This window comes from Dermacentor albipictus, chromosome 10 (assembly GCF_038994185.2).
Source record: "Dermacentor albipictus isolate Rhodes 1998 colony chromosome 10, USDA_Dalb.pri_finalv2, whole genome shotgun sequence".
Lineage (NCBI taxonomy): Eukaryota > Metazoa > Arthropoda > Arachnida > Ixodida > Ixodidae > Dermacentor > Dermacentor albipictus.
Window position 1 is genome coordinate 84,433,629 of NC_091830.1, and position 26,844 is coordinate 84,460,472.

Here is a 26,844-nt window from a genome sequence, read left to right on the forward strand (position 1 = left end):
TGTACCTATGTAGTGCAGTGATATTATTTTACTCAGATTGTTCTATCAGATAGATTGACGATGCTTTTCAGTGGCGTGATGAAATGTTTGTTCACCATGTTACTTTTTAATGGCGCTAATACACATTTGTTCAAAGTGCTCAACTAATCTTTACTGTAGAAGATAGCCGTTTATATCACCAATTTCCAAATAAAATGTTTGCAGCATGACAGTCTACACTTCTTTTTACGCAAGTTGAATATTCGCTCTTAAATAAATGCCCGTGTGAGTCTCAACATTCGCTTATAAAAGGGCGAAGTACTTCCGTATCAAAATGTGTGTCACAATTAGCATGTCTTCAAGGTAGAGCGAGCTATGGAATGGCTTCTTCTACAGATCCACATGCGAAACACATGGTTTTTAAGTCTAACTTTTTTTCTGAGGCATTTCTTCTATTATTACCTATCTAATAACATGAAATTTCAAGCAAATAGATTTCTAATGCAAATAAATTTACAATTACCCTGAGTTACTTGACAATTTTACCTCAGCCACATTATTTTTATCTCATTTCGCCGTATCTTCTGCTCTTCTGAAAGCTTACCATATTCGCGTGTATTGCCTACTTGTGTGGGTATGTTGCGTCTAACTCTCCTCCTCTGCGAAGCGTCATGTTTTGTGCACAAAGTCTAAGTGGAATATCAATTGTGCAAAGATGTGATGGGAGATATTTGAGAAACCAACTTGAAGAGCTAAAGGTGTCTGAACACAATGTTTATTATAATGCTGTTTGTAAAAAAAATAACATGTAAAACAAGAACGTGAGTACAAATCAGGGAAGTGTAGGCGATGCTTAATAATTCTCATAATGCTGTACGGAAAAAAAATAACATGTAAAACAACAACGCAAGTACAAATAAAGGAAGTGTAGGAGATGCTGAGGAGACGTATTGAGTAAAGCGTTTTTCTTTTTCATGCAAGGCTGTCATGGCAGATAATTACTGGAAATAAACAAGGCAAGACAGTTGTTAAAAAAAAACAACACAAGAATAAGACGAACTCATCTTTTTCGTGGAATCCTAAGGTAAGTAAGGGAACAAAAGTGATGTCCGCTTGATCTTGGTAAACTCTTTTATGTAAATGTACAGACATAATCGAGGATGTGTTCGAATATTAACGAATTTTTGCGGCTGTCCGATGAGGCTGCCCTGAATTATCGGCGCCACCTGAGACTTGCTTCCAGCGAAGTGCCGTAAGTCACACATTGTCTTCTTGTTTACGAACTCTTTGAATTCCGTGCGTTACCTGAAAATATATTTAGGGCAGCCTCGTGTTTACACAGTTTCCCCCTGGCAGGTTAGTACACATTGATCACATTGTCCCTTACACTTTAAAAAATGTATTTATCCTTACGCAAACTTATTTCCAGACACACACCTTATTCAGAATTATAGATATTTTCTATCCAAATAAATCTGACAGAGGTGCAAAGACAGGTAGAAACAAAGTGTAACATTCAAAGGAAAAGTAGTATAAATAATGTAATGCGGCGATCGTACATTTTTTATCCAATAAGCAGCAAGTCTGTGATACAGTCAGTGCACGATCACTGTGAGAGAAAATTTTCAAGAAAGCAAAAAATTTTATCCACATCCACAACTGGAAAAAAGGTTCCAGTCGATTTTGAGGTATCATCACGTATCAAACGCTTTTTTTAGGAATCATGATCAGTTTATTCCTGTCAATAACGAATTACAAAACAATCTGTTAGTCATCACACAGTGTTGGTGAAGCAGCACGCAAACCAAGACAAGCCGGGGAGACGCATGAATACACGCCACTCGCTGGTTATGGTTAATCACCTGCTCGCCCAACTTTCCACATTACTGAATATATGTTGGTGTAGCCTGTGAGCAGATTCGAGAAGTGGCGTAAATTGAATGAACTCAGCCATTGAAGATGCACTACTCTATAAACATGCTTCAGCCGCGTCACCTAAGCTAGCTGTCAGACGTCAGAGGCAATTACGTGCAAAGCCACACAATTTGCTGTCATCTTTTCTTTCGGCCACGCCACTACTACCAGGCTATTGTAAAGTATTTTAACTTTCATTTAACAAGACTAAGATAAACCAGTACACGGAAAATTATTGGTGGGAAAATGCATTTTGTTACTTCGTATATATGAACACCTAAACCTTGCCTCATGCTGGTCCTTTATTTTTTCTGAGAGCGCATAGCTTGTTTCGTAACAGAGAATGGCTTTGTATGTGCCAATGCTTCTGCGGGCGCCTTTTCATACTTAGGCTTAATGAGAAATTTCACCATTGCGTGGCTTGTCAGCTAAGTGGGCAGCACGAAGTTACCTGCAAAAACTGCCTAACTAGTAAAGGCAATTGAGTAAATGAAACTGCGGCTCCAGAGACGCAGTGCTGTGACTATACAATGGTTTTTGTTTTTTTTTCCTTATCAACCCTTGAAGACATAAATGTGTACTTACTGAATTACGTGTGGCGATTCCTTGCTCTTCTCAAAATTTTCACTGGTGCTCGCAGTATTCCAGATACTAAATCCACACCCGAATCGACAACACTTCTTCCACTTTCGAGAATGCCCTGCCAATAGAATAATACTAAATTGAGGAAAAAAAGTACTTCAATATACGAGAGCAAGAAACAAACTCCTTTCTCTATATATTTTGCTGTCGTACTTCGAGACCAAAGGTAATTTGTGCTTTGACATTTCTGTAACGGCAGAACCACAATGTAGCAGCTCTGTGAAAAAGTATTTTCAAAGTCATGCGTTCTTCGCCTACTTTCATGGGCTTGGTGTAGCTGCTGTCATCTGGGTTGGTCGGTATCTCAGTGGGCATGGTTGCGAATATATATATGAAGGTTACGTATGCGCCAATTACTAGTGTCAGTAAATGGTGTTATATAATCCCTATGCGCTGACAGAACGTAGGGAGAGTAAGCACACGTCTGTACTGCGTGATAAAAGAAAATATTGTTGAATTTTCGTCTGCAAGTGATGGAATCAGAACAATAGCGAAGTCATAGAAAACTATATTATGTAAGCTTTTTGTGTGGCATAAAGTGGATTAAAAATTATCCTACTACATAAATTAGCAATCCTGGTGTATCTTGCGCTTAAACAAACATGAGAAGATCGCTTTCGAAAACTGACCGTGAACACTCACTCACACCACGTTGGCGTCGTAAAGAGCCCATGCAGAAGGATGCTATCGCTTTGCGTTATTTGGCGTTTCTACCCAACTCCGACAGTATAAATGGTGAGATTTCCGACTGTAAACTCTTAGAAATGCAGTGCACACGAAGTCATCTGTCGTCTCGGCTCACCCTCAGTTGGCACTAACTGAAGATTAACTCCAAGATAGCAAGCGTGAGCCCCGTGGGCTGTCACAAGTTGAGACACTGTATGCAGTCACGGCCAGGCTAGATGAAGAGATGCCTGCTTCACTGACCTCTCTTCCTTAGCTCGCGCTATGACGTTGGTGCGCGCTCACTGTAGCGGCACACCGGCCTATGCTACCTCAGTAGCTTCGTAGTGTTCTCTCGAGAACTATCCACCCATCTTCACCGGTTGCACCAATAATTTAATTCTTTCCGAAAAGCTGGCCTGTAGTTCGACCTAAAAAATTGCATGTTCGCTGCTCGCGAACTGGCGATTGTAGCCTCCGCATTCGGCAAAGATGTCCTTTTTCCTAATCTTGCCAAACTTCGTGCTGCATCACCAGTTTGGGAGCACCACCACCTTTGAGGCACTACGTAGCTCAATTGGCGCATGTTCCTAGTTTTAACGTTTTATCTATAACTTTCCTACGGTGATTGCACCTTTGATACAACTTTTACAGGGCGACAATGCACTTTCTACTTGGTCGGAAGCCTTCAATTGTAGCCCCAAAATGTTGCGTCAATTTGACACGAATGCACTTACTGAACTTCTCTCTGACGTCAGTGACGTAAGCGTACACGCACAACGCAGGCCTTACGTTTGCGAAAAGCTCTGACTGAAGGTAACGTTCGACAAATCTCATCGCTTTTTTACCGGTCGGTTCCGCGAATTTTGCAGTGTCTTTATGAAAGTATGTCCGTCATACCTTGCCTCTTTTGGCATGTTCGACGTTAAGATAGGCCAAGCATAAACATGTTCATGGTTAAATACCTATTTCTACCGCGTCAGTGTTCCTTCATGCGTGGTTTGCGGAGTAGTGTGGCTAGGTGGTCGCAGGTCAACGTGCTCATCATTGCCGTGACAGTTGTCACATCAGCATCCATGGCATTGATGCGCAGTTTCACATAAAGAGTAAACGTATTCCGTTCAATGCCCATCAATGCGGCACTATCACACGTGTGCTTCTGGAAAAAAGACGAATGTTTCAACTATGCTGCGCTAGCGGTCCACCCAAGTGATTAGAGGGTCCTTTCATTCGTCGTTTCACAGCAGTTCGCAGTTAGGATGGTGTCGAAGTCAAAGCTGCGACATGCGAATTAATAGAAATGTGAAATAAGATGGAAGGATAAAAGCGCAACTTCTCCACAAACAGATACCTACGCCGACTGCCCTCCATGTCGCGTACAGCCTGTGCTTGCGAACAGGCGTGAGTGATTCGTTTATTTAGTTGCCCACAAGCGTTCGTTTTGTGTGCGTCTCGGTTGGACTGCTTTAAGCATACTGTTAAGCAGATGAATAATAAAAACTTGAAAGTTGGTAGCAAGAGTTACGGCGTCGTATGAGAAATCGTGTTTCGGCGCACACTCAAAAACACATTCGGCTCTTGTCTCTAAATGCACGCCATGGATCTTTAACGGCTACTGGGTTGGGCTGCTAAGCACGAGGTCGCGGGATCATATCGCGGCCACGGTGGCCTGATCTTAATGGGGGCCAAATGCGAACACACTCGTGTACGTAGATTCAGGTCCACTTAACATAGCTCCTGGTGGTCCAAATTGTTCGGGAGTCCCACATTAAGGCGTGGGTCATAATCGAATTGTGGATTTGGCACGTAAAACGCCATGATTCTTTTTTGCCTCTAAACACTCATACGTTGATGCTGTTTGTCTACTTAAAGAAGCGAATGCTGTATAGGTGGGGTTCTCCGCAAGCGAGGGGGCAAATATATGTGCAATACCTGACTTCTCAAGCAATCAGTCCCAGCGCTACCTACCCTACCAGCACAGCTGAGCGTTCTTTTTCCTAAGTTAGTGGACGCGTAGAAGTGGCTGTTTGTGCTCAAAAAGTGATCGATAAAGGGTTAGAGCAGAAACTATGCACGAAAAGCCGAAATCAGCGAAAGTCATGCGGTAGACTGCTGTATGACTGACAGTTGATGCTTAATATTACAACTAGAGGAACAATTGCAAGTGGCCATTTTGTTAGCGTTGGGAAAATGTCCCTCTTGCTACACTGTTTACCTGGGTACGGTACCAGTTCATTGATATCTTCTTTTAATCCTTGATTTTTTTTCGGCAATTCGCCTGACCTGGCGGAAACACTTTTCACTACTTATATCAGAGAAGTGAAGATGACAGTCAGCCGTGCATCCTGAGGCCTTTCGAACAGCCACATTGATCAGACCACTGTGTAATGCGGTTAAGTTGACTGCGCTCTTTTTACACGGGCTATAAAACACATGTAAAAACAGCGGAATAACCGTAGCGTGAAAGCAGCGGCGTAAACATATTTAAACGTGTGAAATGACAGTTCAATAAATATGACCGCCGAGCGTCAGTCATAACCAGTTGCTTTCTGTTATTTACCATTGAGAGATCTAACTGGCGAAACGGTCGTAAGCATGGAATAGAAGTCAAGGGTGCAACATGGTAATCAATGTCGCTACCTCCAGGTAACGCCTGAAGCTTACCTAGCTGAGTTTTCAGATGGTATATTACCCTCTGGCCAAAGGCGGCTCGGGCTTCTAATGCAGTATTCTTGGTCATTTTGACGTTTTGAAGGCTGATTCTTGCGCGCTTTATGTACATTCTGCTGTAACGTTTTATACATAACGCATTTCACGCCTAGAAACTATTCTACAGGCATATGTCTTTAGAATAGCGAGCCCTATGCAGCACAAGAACTAACTGCCAGTATTCATTCAATGGGCACGCATATTATCGCTCCTCTTTGCGCCGGTCCCTCTTAGCTCAGTTGAGAACAGATGTGTGTGTGGGGGGGGGGGGGGGGGGGTATATCTGCATAGTGAGCAGCTCTGTATGTACTCTTGCTCAGGTGCTTGGAAAGTAGTTCGAAGCTTTGCTGAATGCGGTTGCGCAAGTGCTTTTGGCATGAATATGCCATATATTTAAGATAATATGGTGAATTTTTCGCACGCACGTTCTATTCAGCTTTAGACACTTCGTTGGCGATTACGTAGTCACTTACGCATGTTGTACCCTCACAAGACCTGATAGTAGTTATGAGGTGACATAAACGTAGTTTGATATAAATTGTGGTGACGGAGGAACAGGAAGAATATGTGCCACTGGGGGCGAACATCAGCTCCCACTTTTCAACTTGTTTCTTCCGTTTTTTGGAAGTTTTCTGGGTGGATTTTTGTACCAAAGGACGTATCATGACGAGCGAATTACGCTGACATTGATGAATTTTTGCCGGTGGGTAGGCTTTTCGCCTTTTTATCAGTGTTTCTCGTCTGGACCACGGGACTAGGCCTAATCTCGGGGCGACACCTCTCTTGGCGGCTAACTTACCGAGAAAGGGGTTCTGGATTGACTCTAGCCGAAATGGAAGTGACCGTGGTGGGGCCACAGCTACTCCTTGGACAATGTTCAGAAAACTTGGGCTGGCAGATGGCCGTGGCTAGGCGCGCGGTCACCACGAATATTGGTGCCAGGAGCTACGTGACCAAGATGGAAGGCGTTTGGCCTGAGGCTGCAGTACCTGCCAGCGAGCGGCAAAGTGGAGCTAGACTGTTGAGAAAGTTCATCAACGCAGGGCTAATGCCGCCGCTCCCCAAGAAAGACGGGAAGATCATAATTTGTCCAAGTGGCGGGCTCGACGTATCCATGGTCGGAGCAAGGACCGTTGGCAGTGCAATAATGGAGGCAGCGAGATTCGTGGATGCCAAGGCAGGGGCCGACGCAATATCCCCGTACTTCCAGTATAACATTGTTGTGGTGAGTACTCCAGATCGAGAGAATGCTATGAGACGTACACCATAATCAAGGTGGCTGAAGGGGCGAACAATTCCTATGAAGTCAGCGCATGTGAGGCGGCTCCGCATTAAACGTGCAACGGAGTGTTAAGGGCCATCTCGTTGGGCGACGGTCGGGGAGAGGTAGAGAGGAAAGTCCTCAATGAAAGGAACCCCCCGGCGTTGGGGGACAAGAGGGTCAGGAACACGAGAATGGTCATTGTGATTTTTGATGGCTTGAAGGTGTGGAACTTTGTGCACTATGGGCCAGCGCTGGTGCGATGCTTTTTGTACCTCAAGCAGCTGCACAAGTGCTGCGCGTGTGGCAAGCTGGGCCATCAAGTCGACAAATGGCCGACCCCGGAAGCCGTGACATGCCGGGGTTGTAGCGCGTCGAACCGGGGCGAGCAGCAACACTGTTCCCCAAAATGCAAGCTCAGCGGCGACAGACAAAGTGTGCCAAGCAGAGATATCAAATCTTGTACGCCTTCAGGGGAAGAAGGTAGAAGAAGGCGGCAGAAGTTTCTGGAAACCAGGCATCAGCAGCGCCACCTGATATCGCCGGTAAGGGTGTACGTGGCAGTGAGCCTGAGAGATACGAATGTAATGGGCCCTCCCGGGCCAGGGGGTGCTCCCAATATAGGGGACGCACCCGTTTCAGAGGCTGATCCCGTTCCAGAGCCGGATCCAGATCCTGGTCCAGTGGGTGCTCCAGCTTGCGGCGCCTAGGAGCCGGAGGACGTGACTCGCTCGAGAGGTCCCGGTCTCGGGATCCCCGTTCCGTCGGAGAGTCAACCTGGGTCGATCGAGTTCGCAAGGAAGCTACAGAGCATGTAACGCGCGATTCACCGCCAGAGTGCAGCAAAGAGTGTGAGAGGCATGCACACCTCGACTAGCTAGCCCGATGGCTCAGACAGCGGAAACTGAGAAGGCAGGAGATAAAAAGCCTGCTGCGGTCGATAGGGAGATGCTTCAGCCGGCGGAAACGCCTATTAAACCGGAATTCGAGACACAGAGGTGCGCCGTAAAGCGGGTCATAGCGAGCAGCACAAGCCTTCGGGCATGACTAAAGTCAAAATGTGTGAGATGCTCTCTTCAGCCAGCGCGAGCATGGCGCAGCTAAGCGAGATGGTCTCGCCCCTTCGGGGCAGTATGACGGCCATGGAGGAGGTATATAACCATTGATTTTGCAAGATAGAGGTGTTCTTAGAGAATCGTGGGACGGAATGCGCTGTCACTCCCCGCGACGGTCGCGGGAGGTCCGAACGTCTGGGTTCTTCAGAAGGCCAATTCAGTAACGCAGCAGCAATATTAACATGACGATGACCGTGCAAACTAACTCATTTAGAATACGGCAGTGAAACTGCAGGGGTTTTCTGCACAAAAGGAGTTCCTTGCAGCAATTCATTTACTCGCACTTGGAAAAGCCGCACGTAGTACTCTTGCAGGAGACACTAAGTAATTGCGTCGTGCTGTGCGGTTACCAGTCTAACCAAGCTAACCTAAGCTAAGTAGCTAACGCAAGTTTCACTATCTCAGGTGGCGTCGAGGGAGGTTGAACACGTTATGATTGAAATCATCTCCGGTCCAGCGAAAACAAAAACATCTTTGTTCTTAACATGTAAAGCAGTTTCAGGTATTTGAGGCAACGCATCAAATGTGCCCTCTCCAAAGCAGCAAATCTCGCCAGAGGTGCCCCCGTGTTGGCCCGAGTGACTTCCACACTCGGTATCCTACGTGGGGCTACCCATATGAAAGCCGCAAAGGGGAGGACCTAAAGAGAGAGGTGATGAAGCTGGACCTAATGTTGGTGACGGACGTCGCCTTCCCTACCAGGCGAGTTCCGTCGTCTAGCAGGCCCATGACAAACATAGACTTTGGCAGTGACTACTACGTCTTGGCCACTGACCTTGATATAGAACCGACAACGCAAGTTCCGTTTCACTGACTGTGACATGTTCTCCATAGTGAGAGGGGCGGATCAGGGCAGAGGGGCCCGACGTAGAGCGATGGATTGCACAGATTAGCGAAGACATTGAAGGTGCCACCAGTTATGTTAACACGGACCTGCCAGTGGCGATGATGTAGAGCAGGTTGGCCCACCTACTCGAAGCCAAGCAATCTCTTCTGGCCAGGTGGAAGGGTGAGTGCTAAATCGAAAGTTCCGCAAGAAGATAGCTGAGATCAACCAAAGCACCGTAGAGCACTGCAAGGTCGTTTCCAGACAGCACTGGGACGAAGTATGTAACTCGGTGGACGGCCAGATGCAGGGCAAAGTGTCCTGGAACCCCCTCAAACGTCTGCTGCATCACACCAACATGGGTCCGGCACCCCGTCCTAGAATATGGGGTGCGTCGCGAATCCGGAGCTGGATGCGGAGTTTGTTGTCGAGGACATTCGGCATGTCCTGCAGGATTTAAGTGGCAAGTCCGCTCTGGGTCCGGATAGAGTTATACAAAGCATTTAGGAACTTAGATGACGAGTCGGTGGATTACCTGACGGTTGTCATCAACCAGATGTGGAAATTCTGAAAATTACCTGAGATGTGGAGGAGGGCGGCCCCAATCTTCATCCTCAAGCCGGGCAATCCCACCAATCTCGACAACCTCCAACCGATTGCACTCACTTCGTGCGTAGGGTAAGGAGGCCGAACACGAACTTTTAAACAGGGCAGCGCTATACCCTGCAGACCGCGATGTTTGCCCGCACTATATATTAGGCTTCCAATCGTGACTATCAATGTAGGATGCCATGAAACTGATCAAAGATTGACGGTAACACGAGGAAAACGAGAGCCATACTTGGATTAGACCTGGACAAGGCCTTTCATAACGTTCTGCACTCATTTGCGCTTAACCAAATCTCAAGCCTCGCGTTGGGCAAGCACTTGCACGACTACAGGAGATCGTTCTTTGCGGACAGAGAAGCCACTCTCAGGGTGGGAGCGTCGTTTCGGATTTGGTTAGGCTGGATTGTAAAGGTACGCCACAGGATTCTGTTATATGCCACACCATATTTATCCTTGCCATGGTTCGCCTGTTGAGCAGAGTCTCTGAAGTCAACCGCATTAATCACAGAATATACGCAACGTGGCGTCACCATTTGGTGTACTGGAGGCAGTGAAGGACGGAAGAATCAAAATTACGGAAGAATATCCCAAGCCGTCTGCTCTTCGGTGTTCACTGCGGAATAGAGATCTCCTTTACAGACCCGGACGAAGGGCGCCACACCGAAGGTGTGGAAGCCACTAGATGACGTCGACATCATTATACGGGCAAGTGAAGGCAGTGTCATCTCCAGGGTTGACACCCTCCGGGTCTTGGGTATGACGATCAAATCGAACAGCTCTAATAACTTGAAAGTGTTTACGCTAGCCAAGAAATCGGATAATGCGGTCAGACTCATACGGAGAGTTGCCAACCGGTAGAAGGGTCTCGGAGAGAACAATCTCGTGAGACTGGTGCACGCCTTTGTAATGTGTCATTTTACCTCCGGCCATGCACAATTGGCAAAGCTCGGAAAGGGACAAGCTCATCACGTTGATCATGAAGACACTCGAGAAGAGCCCTGGGATCCCCATGTACACCAGCTTAGAGAGGCTGATGTGTGTCGGCACGCATAATAGCTGGAAGAGATTGCGAAAGTACAGGAGAGGGTTGCTAGGCTGTCCACCACCCAAGCGGGAAGGAGCATCATGCGGGAGCTGCGGATTGCTCCAGCCGAAATCGAGTCTCGCTTTTGTGGTCTCCCTCGGGAACAGCGGAAACACAATGTCGTCACTCCAATTCTAAGGAACGTTCATCCCGAACATAACGTACGTCAGATATGAGCTGGGGTCAAGGCTCTCCTGTTCGAAGCACGGGGACGGGCTCGACATTGCTGTTTTGTTGATGCTGCTCCGTACCCCGATGGTTGGTAGCTGTGGACATCAATCACGATGGAAATTCACGAACTAGGGTTAGAACGAAGTCGGCCGAGGTGGCGTAGCAGGTAGTGATAGCCCTGACCTTGCTGGTTGATAGAAGGAGAACGATCTACAGCAATTCGAGGACCACCGTCCGAGCGTTCACCAGGGGCACCAGCGGAGCAGGTTCCTGTGGATTCTGCAGGACAAGGAGATCAAGCCGCACACGATTATCTGGCTCCCCGCTGGCATACGACAGATCGAGGGCGCTCCGCCATACCTCAACTGGTAGGCCCATAGAGCTGCGCCGAGGAGTTGTCGACCGCGGAGCAACTGGGTGGCGCGGCGCAGCGCTGAGGTTATGGAGAAGCAGGACCCTCCCTTATCATATAACGAACTTTCCAAACATTTTTACATGGAATCGACATGGATGGAAAGAAAAGGATGCGCAATATCCTCGAAGGCATCGAGGAGGACAGGTTTACGCTTTTAGTTTTTAAGAGCTCATCCACAGTGCAAGACTTCACCAATGAATACCGACACATTGAAAAAGCATAACGTCACCGCGTTACTCCGAACTTCACACGTGTTCTGAACATGGTTTTGACGTCTACCGGCGAGGACCTCCTTCTCCCAGTCGTTCCACTCGTTTCTGCTGTATCCGACAATATTGCGCGCATCGTCTGGCGCGAGAGTTCAGCTGCCTTCTCAGTTCCCCTTCAGGTGCGAAACCCCTGAGGAGTCCCATGCAACCATTTCCTTATCCAAACCGTTGTGCATCAAGAACTAGTAAACACATGATTACAGATGCTTTGCCAGTCAACGGACCTGACTACCATCCGCACCTCAGTAATACGGAAGTTGATCCGTTCGTTGTCGCTATCAGTATTTTGCAGTATCGCACACTTCTGATGACAGGCTCATCTGCTTCTGTTGTGGACGCATTGGACACATTCCTCGCCATTGTTGCAGTGCCTAAACCTCGCAGCCTTGGCCGAGCTAGCTAAACATTCGACGTCGAGAAGGTAGTTCCGGAGTGCCGGTACGCAAGGACGACAACAGCGCTCCACCATCATTGGCAACACGATAAAGCGCTCCCCTTCGCCATCCTGACACCTTCCCCGCTCACCTCTACGTCGTCACTCTCCTTCCGCCTCATACTCGTGTGGCTCATGGGAAAACTGACGGGTGCGGCTCCAAGCAGTGAGCCTGCCACGTCGACCCGACCTAAAATTCCTCTGCTCACACTACCTGAACATCATAACCTCGTCAATGTAGACGTGGACGGTACATCTGTCATCCCACTCATTGACACTGGCGCCCACATGTCGGTCATGTACTCAAACCTCCATACTCGTATGGAGGAACTTCTTACCACAGCTCCGATCGCTTAGTCCGCGTAGCCGATGGTGCGACTACGGCTGTCTCTGACCACCCCTGTCACTGTTCCCAGACGCTACAATTCTGTTTTCTCTCACCTCTTGGAACAGTGCCCACATGCAATCGTCTTAGGACTTGAATTTCTCTCGACACATTGGGCTCTTATTGGCGGTTCTGAAGGGGTTATCCAGCTTGTCTTACATCATGCCGTTCAGCCTTCTTATCCTGCACCGAGTCAGCTTTGTTCCGACGATTACATTTGTCTGCCACATCTAGCCGTGGCGTGCATCGACGTCTCTCTTCATACCTCTGTGGACGACTGCCATTACATCATGTCCCCCAACGCTACCGTTTTCTGTTCACAGAATGTAATGTTAGGGCTCTCGGTCTTCAGTATAAAGGCCAATGTCGCACGTCTCCCTATTGTGTATTTTGGACTATGCCCTCAAGTGATACCCCAGCGTATCTCTCTTGCAACTCTAGCTCCAGCTTCCGGCTGTCATGTTTTCGTCTTAACTGATCCTGCTCTACCACTTCCTGCTGCTATTGATCCGAGCCCGACGATGTTAGACAACACAATGAAGGTTATCGCCACTGACCTCCCGCCCGAACACGTGCGCGCACTTCAGGGCATGCCTAGTCATGCCAGGATATTTTCGATCTCACTGACCAGCCACTGGGCCAAACAACACTTGTAAAGCGTCAGATTCACACCGGCAATGTCAAACACACACACACACCAACGAACCTATTGTGTTTCTCCCACTGAGCGCGAAAGTATACAAAAGTAAGTTGACAAAATGCATGCCGTTTATATCATCCGACCTTATTCGAGCCCATGGCCATCTCCTGTTGTGCTCGTTAGAATAGAACAACACCTGGCGCTTATGTATTGACTACCGTAAACTTCACCAAATAACAAAAAAGACGTGAACCTCTTACCTCGTATACATGACACCCTTGCCTGTCTCAGTGGTTCTAGTTATTTTTCTTCGATGGACATTCGTTCCAGGTATTAGCAGATTGCAGTTGGCGGTGTGGATCATGAAAAGACGGCGTGTATTACACCTTGTGAGCTATATCATCCTAAGGTGATGTCATTCGGGCTATGCAATGCTCCCACCCTATTCGAACGAGTGGTACACACCCTCCACTGCTTAAAGGTGTCAATCAGCTTGTGCTACCTCGCCTTGTTTTTTCGTCGTCGTTTGACTCAAGTGCTTCTCGACAGTTTTCTGAGTGTTCCGCAAGGCGGGGCTTCAGCTCACTTCGACTACAGCCGCCCGCAATTTACTGTGCTCGGACGCTTCGTCGACTCTTCCGGTGTTCATCCCGATCCGGAGAAATTTCGCACAGTCGAGGATCTCCTTGTGTGCACCTGCGCAACCGAAGTTCGAACCTCTGTTGGCCTCTACTTCTAAGATTTGTGTGAAATTTTGCTGACAACGCACTCCCTCTAACGGAACTTTTTGAGAAACACGCAACTTTTGTATGGCTTCCTGGCCGAGATAGTGGATTTGGTAAGCTGATGACGTGACTCACGTCGCCACTGATTCTTGGCCATTTTCACGTGTCCGCCCCAACGGTTTCACACTGACGCCAGCGGGCACGGTTCGGCGCTGTTTTGGCACAAGGACAGCATGGTTACGACTGTGTCATTTGTACGCAAGTTCACTGATCTACCACAGAAATGCTAACTATCACAGAAATCTCGCTATGTGCATCTCTACCAACCACCATGACTGGGATGCCACTCTGCCGTTCGTGACATTCACTTACAATACGTCCCACCATGATTCTGCTCGTTTCTCTCCATTTTTTTTTCTTGCATGGACGAGACCCTGCACTACCGTTTGACATGATCTTGCCAGCCGTTCTCGATACGACGTCAGAATACGGCCGGGATGTCATATATAGAGCTACTGAGGTACGTGAAATTGAACGACTGTGTCTGACCACTTTCCAAGAAAAGCAACGACGCATCTATGATGCTCGTCACCGCGATGCAAACTTTTGCCTTAGTGGCATCGTATTTCTTTCGAAACAAGCACGGTGAGTTGGTCTTTGTGAGAAGCTGATTTCGCTATACTGAGGCCCATACCATGTCTTGCGTCAAGTTACAGACACGACCTACGAGTTATAACCTCTCGATACCTCAACACCACTTTCCTCCTCTGATGTCGTTCTCGTCACTCGATTGAAGCGATATCACTCAAACCCACCAAGTGCCGGGATAGCTCCTTCGCTTCCGGGGATCACGCTACTAGGCACTGTAGTAGCGAACGATAATGACAGGACTGGGGGACGAAGACGATGATCGCCGTGGGTCGTGTGCACTGGCTCCACCTCCGATGCCTATCTTCTGCCCGTTGTATGTCTTGCAAATACATTGTCAAGTGTATTTTGTCCCTATAACAATATGATTGAGCCCTTTTATTTGTTTGTTGTCTTCTCTAAGAAAACTTTCTAATCACCTCTCTCTCACTGGGCTCTTCAAATACAGGAATGTAATATCCACATTGAGTAGCCCTCTGGACACAGACACTCTGATGCTGATGCCCTCTCACACTTTCGGATCGCGTCGGGCGACGACAGTGCCTCTATCTCCGGTCATGTTATCTTGCGGCTTCATATCATTGACATGGCTGCAAACAACGGAAGGGCCAATGCAATGTCACTCTCCTCAATTCTCAAGCAGGCCCTCCCGAGGGTGCAGCTTTTCGTGCAATACGCCATCAGGCATCTCATCCCGCCATCCACGACGGACAGCTGTGCCACCTCAACGACAACGATGGCGTACAAAGATGACTCTTATAGTACCACGCCATCTCTGGGCGCATTTATGTGGCACAATTCGCTTCTGTCCCCACTGTCAATATGGCAGAGTTTCTAAGACGTATGCATGTGACCACGCATCTCATACTATTGGCGCAGAATGTGCAACGTTGCCCGCAGACTAAGCAGGATAAGCTGGCTGCTTGGCCTGCCAATGAGGTGAGTTTGTATCTCATCTCCCCTCCCCCACAATTCCAGCAGCTTGCCATCACAGCCCGTCAAATGGACAGCGTTGACATTGACTCATAGCGACCTCTTCCTTGTACAGATGATTGTAACCGTTGGATCGTTGTAACCGGGGATCATCTTACACAGTTTGTCGAAGTCACTGTCCTAATTGATACAACAGCACCACGCAGCACCTCGCACGACATTGCTCTATGCTATGCTGCGTCATGCGAACTGCTGTCTAGTTGTGGTCAAATCTTCCTCTCAGATTATGTCCGGTGACTTCTCGTCGAAAGCCAAATTATTCTCCGAACCACTTCCGTTTATCACCGACAGATCAATGACTTAACAGAACGATTCAAGAGAACTCTTGGCGACATGCTTTCAATGTAGGCTGCTTGAGACCAGTTTCACTGGAGTTTTGTGCTTCTGTTTTTACATACGCCTTCAACCCTGCCATGTGGCGTATGCAAGTATAGGGCTCGTACCTTTAATAAATGGTTACGGCATTCCGTTGCTAAGAACAAGTCTTCGGATTCAATTCCGGAACATTTCGGCTGCACTTCGGTCATGGTGCACTTAAAGAACTCTTGTGTATTTACATTTAGGTGCAGGGTAAGAAGCCCCAGGCGATAAATGTTCGGGTGGTCACTCCCCCCCCCCCCCCCCTACGAGATGCCTTATAGTAATGTAGTGGTCTCGGCATGTAAAGCTCCAGAACTTCCTTATTTTCTTTTGAAATTTATGATGTCAGAGAGCTCTTCTCAAGCATCTTTTATTGCGACAGTATCAACATGATGTATTTGTTTTTGAAGTTGATTAAAGGTCTAGTCTAAAGTCAAATTAAACCTAATTCGCATAGAACCTAAAATCAACATGCCGTGAACTTGCATCCAATGTGTCAGCAAACTAATATTGTCATGCAAATAACGTAGGTAATTATGACACCAGTTTTGTATTGTTTAAATGATGGAAGCAAGTAAATGTTTTACCGTATATGCCTTCTTCAAATTAAAAGTGCCTTAAGCGCCACGTGCCCTTGGAACTGCCAGCTCATGCCACGCAAAAGGCACAAGGGAGGAAATAAAAACGATGTCGTTACTCTTGTCTGGTACCCCACTAGGCGTCACGAGCAACGGCATGTAGGTTAACAGTAAATGTTTACTTTTCCTGTGCGACTTGCGCTAGACTCAATCAACAAGCACAACATTTTAGATCGTGTCTTTCAGACTTAATATAGCAGCAGAAAGCACTCAGATTAAAAAGAACACGGCTGTCGGTATTCGTTAGACTCACTCTCTGTCACGTAGACTGAAGAAAGTAGAGAGTCGATACGCGGCTAAATGTGTATCTGTAGCATATAGTGAGTTTGGAAAGATATGCGTCAAGTACCGCTGAAAAAAGAGCAGCAGAACTACAAGAAGAGAACTCACATGACACGTGACCTGTAAACCTTTTACAGCAAGTTAGCGGAACTCCGAACGGTGATAGGTCATATAGTTTTTTAAGCTGCAGTGACTTTTGGGTAGGGCCAATTGATGATGGCATGAATAAGATATTACTGCAGCGTAAACGTTCTTTAACTGATAGACGCCGTGTAAGTTTTTGCTGCGCTGTGGCGATTGCACGCTCACTAAAAAAAATTCGAAGAGAGCTTGCTTTCATTCCGGCTTAGGATCGTGCAAATACAACTTATGCGCTAAAGTTGGCATATCATTAACAGGGGCATCTGCGTACGTCAGCCTAGGATTACCTTGTACAAAGACGCATTGTCATGCCTGAATAGTCAACTTTTGGGAGGGCTCCTACGTGTCCAGGATTAAAGAGCTGGCGCTGCCTTTCATATATCTTGGAGAAATAAGATTTGTGTCTTTCTTAATGCGCCATTTCGCACCCTTTTTTCAGTAGAGTAAGCGTTTTTATTAATCTTCACGTTCCTTCTTTTTCCCGTGTTCGCATGGCACGTTCGCCTTTCAGTAACAAGAATCTCTGCGAACTTTGCCACCTTTTAGTCAATCAGGTTGCCATTCGTTTTCACTCTGCCTAAGAATGATTCCACATTGCGCAGAATTAGCACTGTTTTAGCGGATAGCAAATCGAACTGTTGCTCCTAAGTTACCACCCAGGAGAATAACGTTTATGTGCCCAAGTGACATCTGTATGTAACGTACACGAATCGCTGAACTTACTCTACCATGAGATATGTGATGCTAGCAGCGCCGGCAACAGAAATAAGTTGTAGTCGCTATTTATCAGATTTAAAACAGGGGAGCATGATTTTTTAAAGTAATGTTTAGCTTTTAGAACTTAATTGGGAAACACGAATAGACACTGTGATTTATATACAGAAGTTAGCACGGAATCATCACCGTACCTTTGCAGCAGATGTTTCTATCCCTTTGCTCGGCTCAACGGCCTTAGCGGGAGAGTTGTAGAGACGATGCTGTATAGCGTCACCGAGAGAATGCACGAAAGTCGTAGCGGCTGAAACAAGATGAAATGCGCCACATAGCTTCAATAACATAAAGTAGCTTTCTCTATTGGGTCACAAATGAAATATACACATTTATTTATGAATAACACTTTTGATGAAAAAAGTTGGGCAGCGTTTATTGGAATCCTTAAGTGTTCCTGTGCCGTACTCTTCCTCCGTTACTCCGATTTTCAGAAATATTACAATATGGCGGTATCAAGCGCGATGTGTACGTATATTTAGAGGGCTTAAGTAAGAATGTTGGCCAGAAATTTGATGGCAGTGATATAATGCAGGCCTCTCTCATCCTCCACGCTTTTTAAGTATGCTCGCTCCTCATGTAGGTGCGATTCGTCAACAGATGGTTTGTTACATCCCCGGTGATTTCCGCATTAATTTGAACGCACCCATGCATGCGCATATTTGCCACTTGACTGGCTGCTCCAGGCACTTTACGTGTATTCGCGGGCTTTTTTCACGTCCCGAAAAACGCCTTTATATGTCACGTATTGAGCAACGGAAAACTGTACGGAAAGTGTTTCATGAGACTCTACAATTTTTTCATTGACACTTTTCATCTAACGATAATAATTGAGAAGTTAATTATTCATTTGGACTAATTATGCAGTTGGGCGGAATGTAAAAAAAAGTAATCCGAGTATCTGCAAGTGACGGGAAACGGCATTATCTTGAGTTTGTGCAGTTACGAGGCAGTTGGATATTTTTAAATCTTGGTGCATGATAGTTGGCACAGCCTGTACACCTCCAGAGGGCCCCATGAATACCTATGCATGGAGTGAATCATCTCAGGCCTTACAGACAGACAGACAGACAGACAGACAGACAGACAGACAGACAGACAGACAGACAGACAGACAGACAGACAGACAGACAGACAGACAGACAGACAGACAGACAGACAGAAAGACAGACAGACAGACAGACAGACAGACGGACAGACGGACAGACAGACAGACAGACAGACAGACACAGACAGACAGACAGACAGACAGACAGACAGACAGACAGACAGACAGACAGACAGACAGAGTTTCGAGACAAGTAGACCTAGAATGCGTATACGCTTCAATATATGCTGGCAGTGCCTAATAACTACCAGGCGCACGCTGGCACTTCCACGTTTCCAATGCGCTCGCGTGCCCAGCGCACTTTGCTTGCAGCAGACATTGCGTGCAGGCCCCACTCCTTGCGCAACAGCAATGAGAGTGGAGGGGAAGAACTGGGGAGATGTTGTACAGATAATTCCGGCAAGCCCTTGCCTATCGCCCATGCCTGTTTATTCTAACCGCCAATAGATGAGGTCAAACGTGCACGTACTTCGTCTTGCAGCACCTGCTAGCGCTCTAAGCAGCCGCCACGGAGCACGCGCCACGCGTTCGCCTGTTCCCTTTCATAAAAGACCACCGTGCACATGCATACCTAAACATGAAATTTATACATTCGTGGAAAGTCAGTATTCAGTCCTACTATATACTTAAGGAAAATTGACGACGGGTGCAATTCAACTTGAAAAGGAGACTATCTCTATTATGAATTCCGGCAGTAGATGTCTAGAAAGAAGTGGGCCAACTCGTTTCTTGTATGGTTCGCTACATAAAAGTAAACATGTACCCCTGCATTGAGCCCTTGTCGCAAAGCATGTGCACTTCGTTTAGGATTGGAAGAAATGCGTTGTGACTTGTTTCAGAATGCAAACATCTCAGCCAGAATTATCAAGTAAATAAAACTTGCGTCTATAATGCACGATAATTATGCACTGATCAGTCTTTGTTTCGATTGTTTCTTCATTATGGAGAATATATTGTTCACGATTAACACCGAAATGGTAAAGGAACAATATCTAAAACGTTCAATTGACTGGTGAATATTTAGAAATTATCTGCGGTATGCAGTAGAGGAAATCAAGAGTCCGAACTCGCAGTGTGAGCTGGTATCCCAACACGAGCGATGCTAGTTGTTATCATGCGAAGTAACAAAAACAAACATGATCAAGCACTTTCCCGCCACCTGACATCACATCACATCACATCACTTTATTTTCCTTAAAGACCCCTTTCGGGGTGTTACATAAGGGGTGGGGTTTACAAGATGCAGGCGTTCACAGAAGTCGAAAATGTGGATGGACAGGTTATGGCAGCGACATGGTGGCGAAGGCCGTTCCAATCAGTTGCTGTTCGTGAAAAAAATGACTTCATGAAAGTAGTAGTGCGGGCTCGTGGACGCAAAACTTGAAGAGGGTGACCAATGCGATGGGATCGGCGTGGTGGGGGTGCGCAGATGTATGGTTCTTGTCTTAGGGGCGAATCAAAAAACTTGTGATATAAAACAAGACTGGCAAAGCGACGGCGAGCAGAAAGATCACACAAACCTGATTGTAATTTTAGCGATGATATGCTAACGTCGTATGAGTATGAAGAGTGAATAAATCTGGTAGCTTCCAGATTTATTCGCGCCCTCAGTCTTCTTGCCTTACGTTCCGCTCTATAATTCAATGAAATCCTAGATCTCGAGTTTAGATGAAGGACCCGTCTCGGCGGCTTAGCGTTTGTGGTGTTGCACTGCTAAGCACGATGTCACGGAAGCAAATCCCGACAGCGGCGAACGGGATTTCACTGGGGGCAAAATGCAAGAACGTCCGCCATGTTACGGGCATATGGGACGCGTCAATAAGCCCTGGGGCTGAATATTATTCCGGTGTGCCCCACTACGGCGTGCTTCAGAATCAAATCGTGGCTTTGGCCCGTGCACCCACGATTTCATTCAGTTTAGAAGAAGAACCGCAGACAAAAAATATACATTCGCCGATGTGTGCGCCAATCCGGCAAAGTCTTACATCAAAAGCAGTGAATCTGTGCATTAAGGGATTTCTCACCCCTTTAAGAGTCCCAAGGGATTACATAATACAAACAAAAATTTGCAAATGCTTAGCTATACCTGGTGCAATTTCTAGACTATACCCATGCATCTTCATATGCTTCCCTCCATCCCACCTTTGCGCAGAGACACACTATGCTGTGATTAACCCAATGGCTACAGCTTTGCGGTGCTAAGCTCCGGATCGCGGATCCCGGTGACGCCGGCCGCATTTCGGTGGGTACAGAGCCCAAAAACGAGCGCGCGACACCCGTTCTGAGCATGTGAAGTACCTTGGTGAGTCAAAGTTATTTACGAGCCCCCCCCCCCCCCCCCCGGCGTGCCTTATATGAGGTCGTTATGTTTTGGCACATAACATGCGTTTGAACTGAGTTAAACTTTTGTGTTGAAATCCTCCATTTCTCTAATATTCATAAAGTATACAGATCCTTCGCAATCTGGTGAACGACGCAATGCAAGCATTTGGCAGGCGTATGGGGTTCCCCAAAACGATTCAGGTGGACCAACGGGCTTGTCGGAAGCGCACAAATGTGTGTGTTTGACCACACTAAGACTACGGTGACGCCGACTGCACAATGTGGCTTGCATAATTTGTGTAGACACTTTTGGGCCAAGTTTACGAAACGTTCATTCCTGGGTTCTACAGCGGCTAAAACACTTCGGTCGGCTAACTGGTTTGTGTTCAGGACACAATGTGTCTCAGCGTTGAAGATGACGAAAAGTATGCACACATATTTTAAGACACGACCTCTCCAATAATCAACAGTGCCAGTGAGGCTGAAAATTTGGCCTCAGAAAAAAAAAAAGGAGGAAGAAAGCCACCCCGCATTGAGAAATATTAGGTGCAGTAGTGCCAAAGTTCTACCTGAGAGTCAGGGCGTGATGAGTGCGATTTTGTAACGAACAGCATGCTCGTTACAAGCTCAAACTGCGGATGTGAAGAAGAAAGCAAGGTGCACTGGCCATTGTAAAAGTCATGTGACATTGCTTCAAATAACATAACTGCCAAGAACACATGCATTTCTTGGGCTCCAAGTGCATTTTTCATCGATGCCTCATTCAGCGGTAGTTATTCGTTCATTCCTATTAGTACTTGAAACAAACATAGCGAATTAATAAGTTTTCTTACAATAAACAGCGTTTGTAAAGAAAAAAACTGTATTCTCGAAGTGTATTTCCAGCTGCATAATTCTTCATATTGTCCGAAGAAGATCCAAATTGAGCAGTGTCGCGAATTAGTGGCATAGGAATTTAGAAAAATACATTAGCGTAATTAAGTTTTACTGTGTAGTTTTCAATACAGGGTCGCAAGCCGAATGATCCACATAGTTTTAATTTTCTTTGCTGGACAGCCAAAAAATAAGCATTTTCTCCTAATATATCTAATTTATTTATTCTGGTTTCGTTTCCAAGGTACATGAGCGAGGTACTTTTCTTAGGTACTTTCACCATTTTCACCACAGCTATTGTAAAAGACTGTTACAATTCTTGCAACACAAAAGGTTAAATTATGCATTCGTAGCAGCCTAAAAGACACTAATATTTAAAGATGGTGTGCTTATATCAAATTAACAGGACACCATCCCTGTATTTAAAGTTTATAATAGCACGTTCATTCTAATTATCACTGAATTGCAATGCTATCTGTGTTGACGAAAATCATAGAGAATGTCTTGAAGGATGTCCAGCTCATAGCCTAACAAAATTTGATGTTCTTTCTTCCACACTACTTGCTTTCGTGCCGGCTACTGTACTAACCTTGACCTTCTCTCTTTCACACATGGAACTGAGCCTCTAATTGAAGCCGGCAAAGATGCTGGTAAAGTATTTATTGCCTTTAGAAACGTTCAATTCAATTCTTCATATTATTTTATTTGCAAATCAATTGCTATTGGTGAAGTAGGACCTTCACTGGCCTTTGTTCATAGTTATATAGGTAACACACAATAGGCTGTAGTTGTTTCTGAGCACCATTCTCACATTAAATTTATCGATAAAGGACTTTTACAGGGGTCACCTGACCCTTAAATGTTCATGATTTTTACGATAGACGAGTTCCCATCTTTTACGCTGTCAACCCTACATCTATGTAAACGACACTACGGTTCTCACTGCTAACACCTCAATTGATAGACAACTTCTAAGCTCAATGCTGATATTGACATCAGTATTCACTGGTGCCATTCACACGTATTTAAAATTAACCGCAGAAAAACAGTATTCATTCTACTACAATACTCTCTAATGAACGTCGAATAGATTCCATCCAAACCTTTAGATAGGAACCCAATGACAGCTACTAACCAATGTTAGTTTTGGCAGGTTGTCCTTGATTCTAAACTCAAGTACATTTCCCATAGGTCACGTGTTAATAAAAGAAAACAGCATTTCGTATTTGAATACGTTTCAAATCAAGCCCATACTTCAGCTTGCTTCTCTTGCCATCTTGCTTGTTCTATATCACGCTTTCATTCAGTCATTTCACCCAATGGATAGCGTCTTGGGGCGATAGATGAACTTCTTACCTAGCTTTTTAGAATACGCTTAAACCCAGGCCATCAACTTTACTGGTTTAAAATCAGCTTGAAGTGGCGCATCGATACGTTTGCAAGAGCAACAAATTCTCACAAATAAGCAATTTCAAATAAACATTGCAATCCTTGTCTACAGGTCCCTTCACTTAAAGATTCTATCTTTGTTTTTTAACAAAGGACAACTTGTTAATCCCAACACAGCATGATTTGTATCAGCTAATGGCATCTCATTGCCTGAAACTTAAGCTAATCATGGAAAACTCACGTGTTCTGCATGATGCTGCCCTCCTTAAATTAAGTTCCAAGCAACATACATGTGCCCCGAGTATAGGTAGCTCCGAAAGAGATACATTTTCGTTTTTGCTCTACTTGGGGTTATTCTAACGCATTTTCATTTACTGAACTGTTCGCTTTAATATTTTCAGTCATTAGTTCTGCATAACGCCACGTTACTGTACACTATATTATGTCTCGACGACTTCAACTTTTTATGTTTGTAATTGATTGTTCTGTTAGCAACAACCTTACCTTGCATGAACCTAATTTCTTTTTAAACTTTGCACAGAAGGTCCCTCTACAGCCCGAAGATTTCCGATCTCCTCTTGTATAACCGTTGCCATGCATGTGTCCATCAGTGAAGGAATAAATGTTTCTTCTTTTTCTATAATGCTTAGGAGCCATTTCGTTAACAAGTATGTAAGAAAATGCCCTATGTACCCCTTGAACTATTGGCTTTGGCTGCACATTTCGCATTGCCGTCCTTTTATATTGGTTGAAAATAAGCAAGGTGTCTCAGTTTAGTTCAGTTAGGACACTGGGAAGGCTTCGACGCACCAGTATCGTGTCTAAAAGTCAGAAAAAAGAGCACTCACTAGTTGTTCACAACTCTCATGTATAATTCAAAACGCAAATACTTCGTGTGCTGTGTCCCACAAAATACGGTCATACTTAAAGTCGCATGTGAAGTTTGTTTGACGCAGATCCCCCCAAACTTGCATATATAGTGGATAACGGACAGATTATGTTTGCGAGCACTTGCTTTGGAATTTTTTACAAAGGCCCTAGTTCAACGACACAACATTGAGCTTCACGGACTCATCAGGGATCTCATCTAGGAATTTCGTCATACTGGAGATTGTTTTGCCCAACACAACAGGATGAATTTTAAGGAGGTCTTACACTCCAATTCTGCCGTCGTCTTCGCTGCCTGATTAAGTTGGACCTGTTTACTTCGGAGATAGTGTTTGGCCGTTGCGGTGAAGATATGAGCCTGCATACTGGTGGCAGCGGACACTCCCTTGCACCGCCCGAATAAGTAGTTGGGGCTGCTACGCGTGCACTCCCTAAGTATACGGATACATTCCGCCATCATGAAAGGGGACGGGTACCTCTCGGTCTAGCTGTAAGGGTCCCTTTACATAATTTCTGTACCGTACATGTGGAATGCGCGGGCGCCGTAGCCGAGGAAGCTTAAGATTTATCCTACAAATTTTCACACGTGAAGGCATTATAACTCTTGATAAGCACTCGTTTGAGTTAGATTAATTCCACCTACTGCAGCATAGCGAGCTCTTTCCAACCGAACCACTGGCGACCAGATCAACAATAAGGCGCCGAGCTGTGTCTGAACTCAGTGTGCGACGCTACATTTAGCACAAAATACTTATACACAGCGATATTAAAGTAAGGTGCGTGCCATTTACTCACGCATAAGAGCACTTATGTGTTTAACTTATCATACACCTAGTGGGTGCCCTGTGGTTTAATATGGCAATCCTTCTTGCTCGCTATTAGTATCGGACGCTCAGTAATGAAATGTGGGGGGCGTGGATTGGGTACATCTCTCTGTCTTGCTGCGGGTATCTCTTCACACCATTTGTGGCGTGAACAGGTGCCGCACGAAGCAAGTGTGACATCTCAGCAAAAAAAAAATACAGACCTAAGGGCCTCATTACTCCTTTTGAACACAGCTTGACATCAATAGAACAGACCTAGTACATTTGAGTAAACTCTCGCTTGCTCCCACTCGGATCGGTAAACGTACTATTGACCAAGGCTTCACAGAAGGCGACCAAGAAGCAAAATTTAAGTCTGACTGGTTAAGGCGTGATGAGCCAACGGCCTCATCTATGCACGCCAGGCATGTAGGATCGAGTAACCGCTTCATTTACACTACACCAGAATATTAAATTATGACACGTAGGTAGCACCAACGCAAGATATAAACAATAGTTGTATAAAATATATTCGTTAGATGGGGTCCTAGCAGGTGGACCTAACTAACAGACATTTGCCATCCAAATATTAGAAATTCCACTTTTTCTTACTTCTCGACGAACAGGCTTAACAACAAATATCTAGAACAGTATTCCAGTGTAATAGCCTCAATAATATGCAACATTGTTTTACGTCAGATGAATTTGGGTTTATTGGTACATAACGGCAGCGCAATTGCGCAAAAACGAGATGCGGACAGTGTAGGCGAGACACACAACCGCTTTTGTGAGACGAGAGGCTGCTTTAAGCTCATGAGGTGTGGTTCTTGTGTAGAGCTTAAAGATTCTGTCGCCAAGTGCAGCATATAGGATGGGATCTGGGTTCTAGATAGTTGTGGATGAGACGGTTCTCCCGACAATGAGTACTGATACCTGAACCGCTTTTTGTATCACACTTGCTATATAATTAGAAAATTTTCTTGCTATGTTTGCATATCTAGTATAAAAGTCCACTGCACAGAGCTCCGTTCCGTAGTAAAATATATTCTGAAATATTAACAATGGTGGTAAAGAGAAACTCTGCTCGATGTTTTAGAGATACTTGTAGTGGAAATCAGTGCAAAATAAAGGCAATCACAAAAAAAGTACGAAGGGCAAGAGCTACGTTCATCGCTTGTTCATCGTACCCTCCCTTGTAATTGTGTTTATCTTGCAGTACATTCTGTCACGCCGTTCCACTCTGGCAAGTGGAAAATATTAAAAAAAAAACTTTATGCGCGAACCTGGAACCTACGTGGAACACAATTAGTAGTGCAGTCGAACTAACAGCTTTGTTAGAAACGCTAAGGAGCCGTGACAGCATTGACGCGAATATCATCACCGCTGCTCACAGTTTATAGCAAACATTCTGCCACTGTATTCTGAGTAATTCTTATTCGCTACAAAAAGCATCTACGAGAACGCAAATATTACTCGTTATGGAAGCCTCTTAAAACTTGCGGCAGACCAGCGTCGGTTCATTTCTCAAAACAACGCAACATCAATTATATTGCTGAGAATACTTCTCGCCAGCTGGCAACACAGTAGCGATATATTTGTGTAAATAAGTGAAACCGGCTTTTATGCGAGAAAAATTATTAAGACTCGGGAAAACCATCCACTACTGTACCTTTAAACGCCGATACCCAGAATCCGACCACCATTGATATAGTCATGCTTATGAACACTCTCATGTTTTCAGGTGCAGTGGTTCCTACGCAAGCTGCGTTTACCGACTACGCTCGGATTGTG

General features: G+C 45.6%; 1 protein-coding gene across 2 annotated transcripts; it reads right to left on the reverse strand.

The window, feature by feature from the left end:
- Positions 1-732: 732 nt before the first annotated feature.
- Positions 733-26,844, reverse strand: LOC135918603 (uncharacterized). Of its 2 annotated transcripts, XM_065452218.1 has the most exons (5): positions 26,723-26,844; positions 17,811-17,920; positions 7,802-7,945; positions 2,479-2,593; positions 733-1,284 (listed from the first exon to the last, which is right to left on the reverse strand). In XM_065452218.1, the coding sequence occupies exons 1-4, from the start codon at positions 26,784-26,786 to the stop codon at positions 2,483-2,485; spliced, it is 429 nt and encodes a 142-aa protein (XP_065308290.1). In that variant the 5' UTR covers positions 26,787-26,844; the 3' UTR covers positions 733-1,284; positions 2,479-2,482. The 2 variants fall into 2 exon arrangements, 1 of the variants encoding a protein (XP_065308290.1); XR_010569702.1 differs by lacking the exon at positions 7,802-7,945.

Bases quoted from the DNA above. Each gene is read 5' to 3' on its own strand.
- LOC135918603 (XM_065452218.1), bottom strand. From the start codon at position 26,786: ATGAGAGTGTTCATAAGCATGACTATATCAATGGTGGTCGGATTCTGG. The intron at 7,946-17,810 runs GTACGGTGATGA...CGATCGACCCAG, and splicing joins TAGAAACATCTGCTGCAAAG to GTTGACTCTCCGACGGAACG. The intron at 2,594-7,801 runs GTGCGTCCCCTA...TTCTATTGGCAG, and splicing joins GGGATCAGCCTCTGAAACGG to GGCATTCTCGAAAGTGGAAG.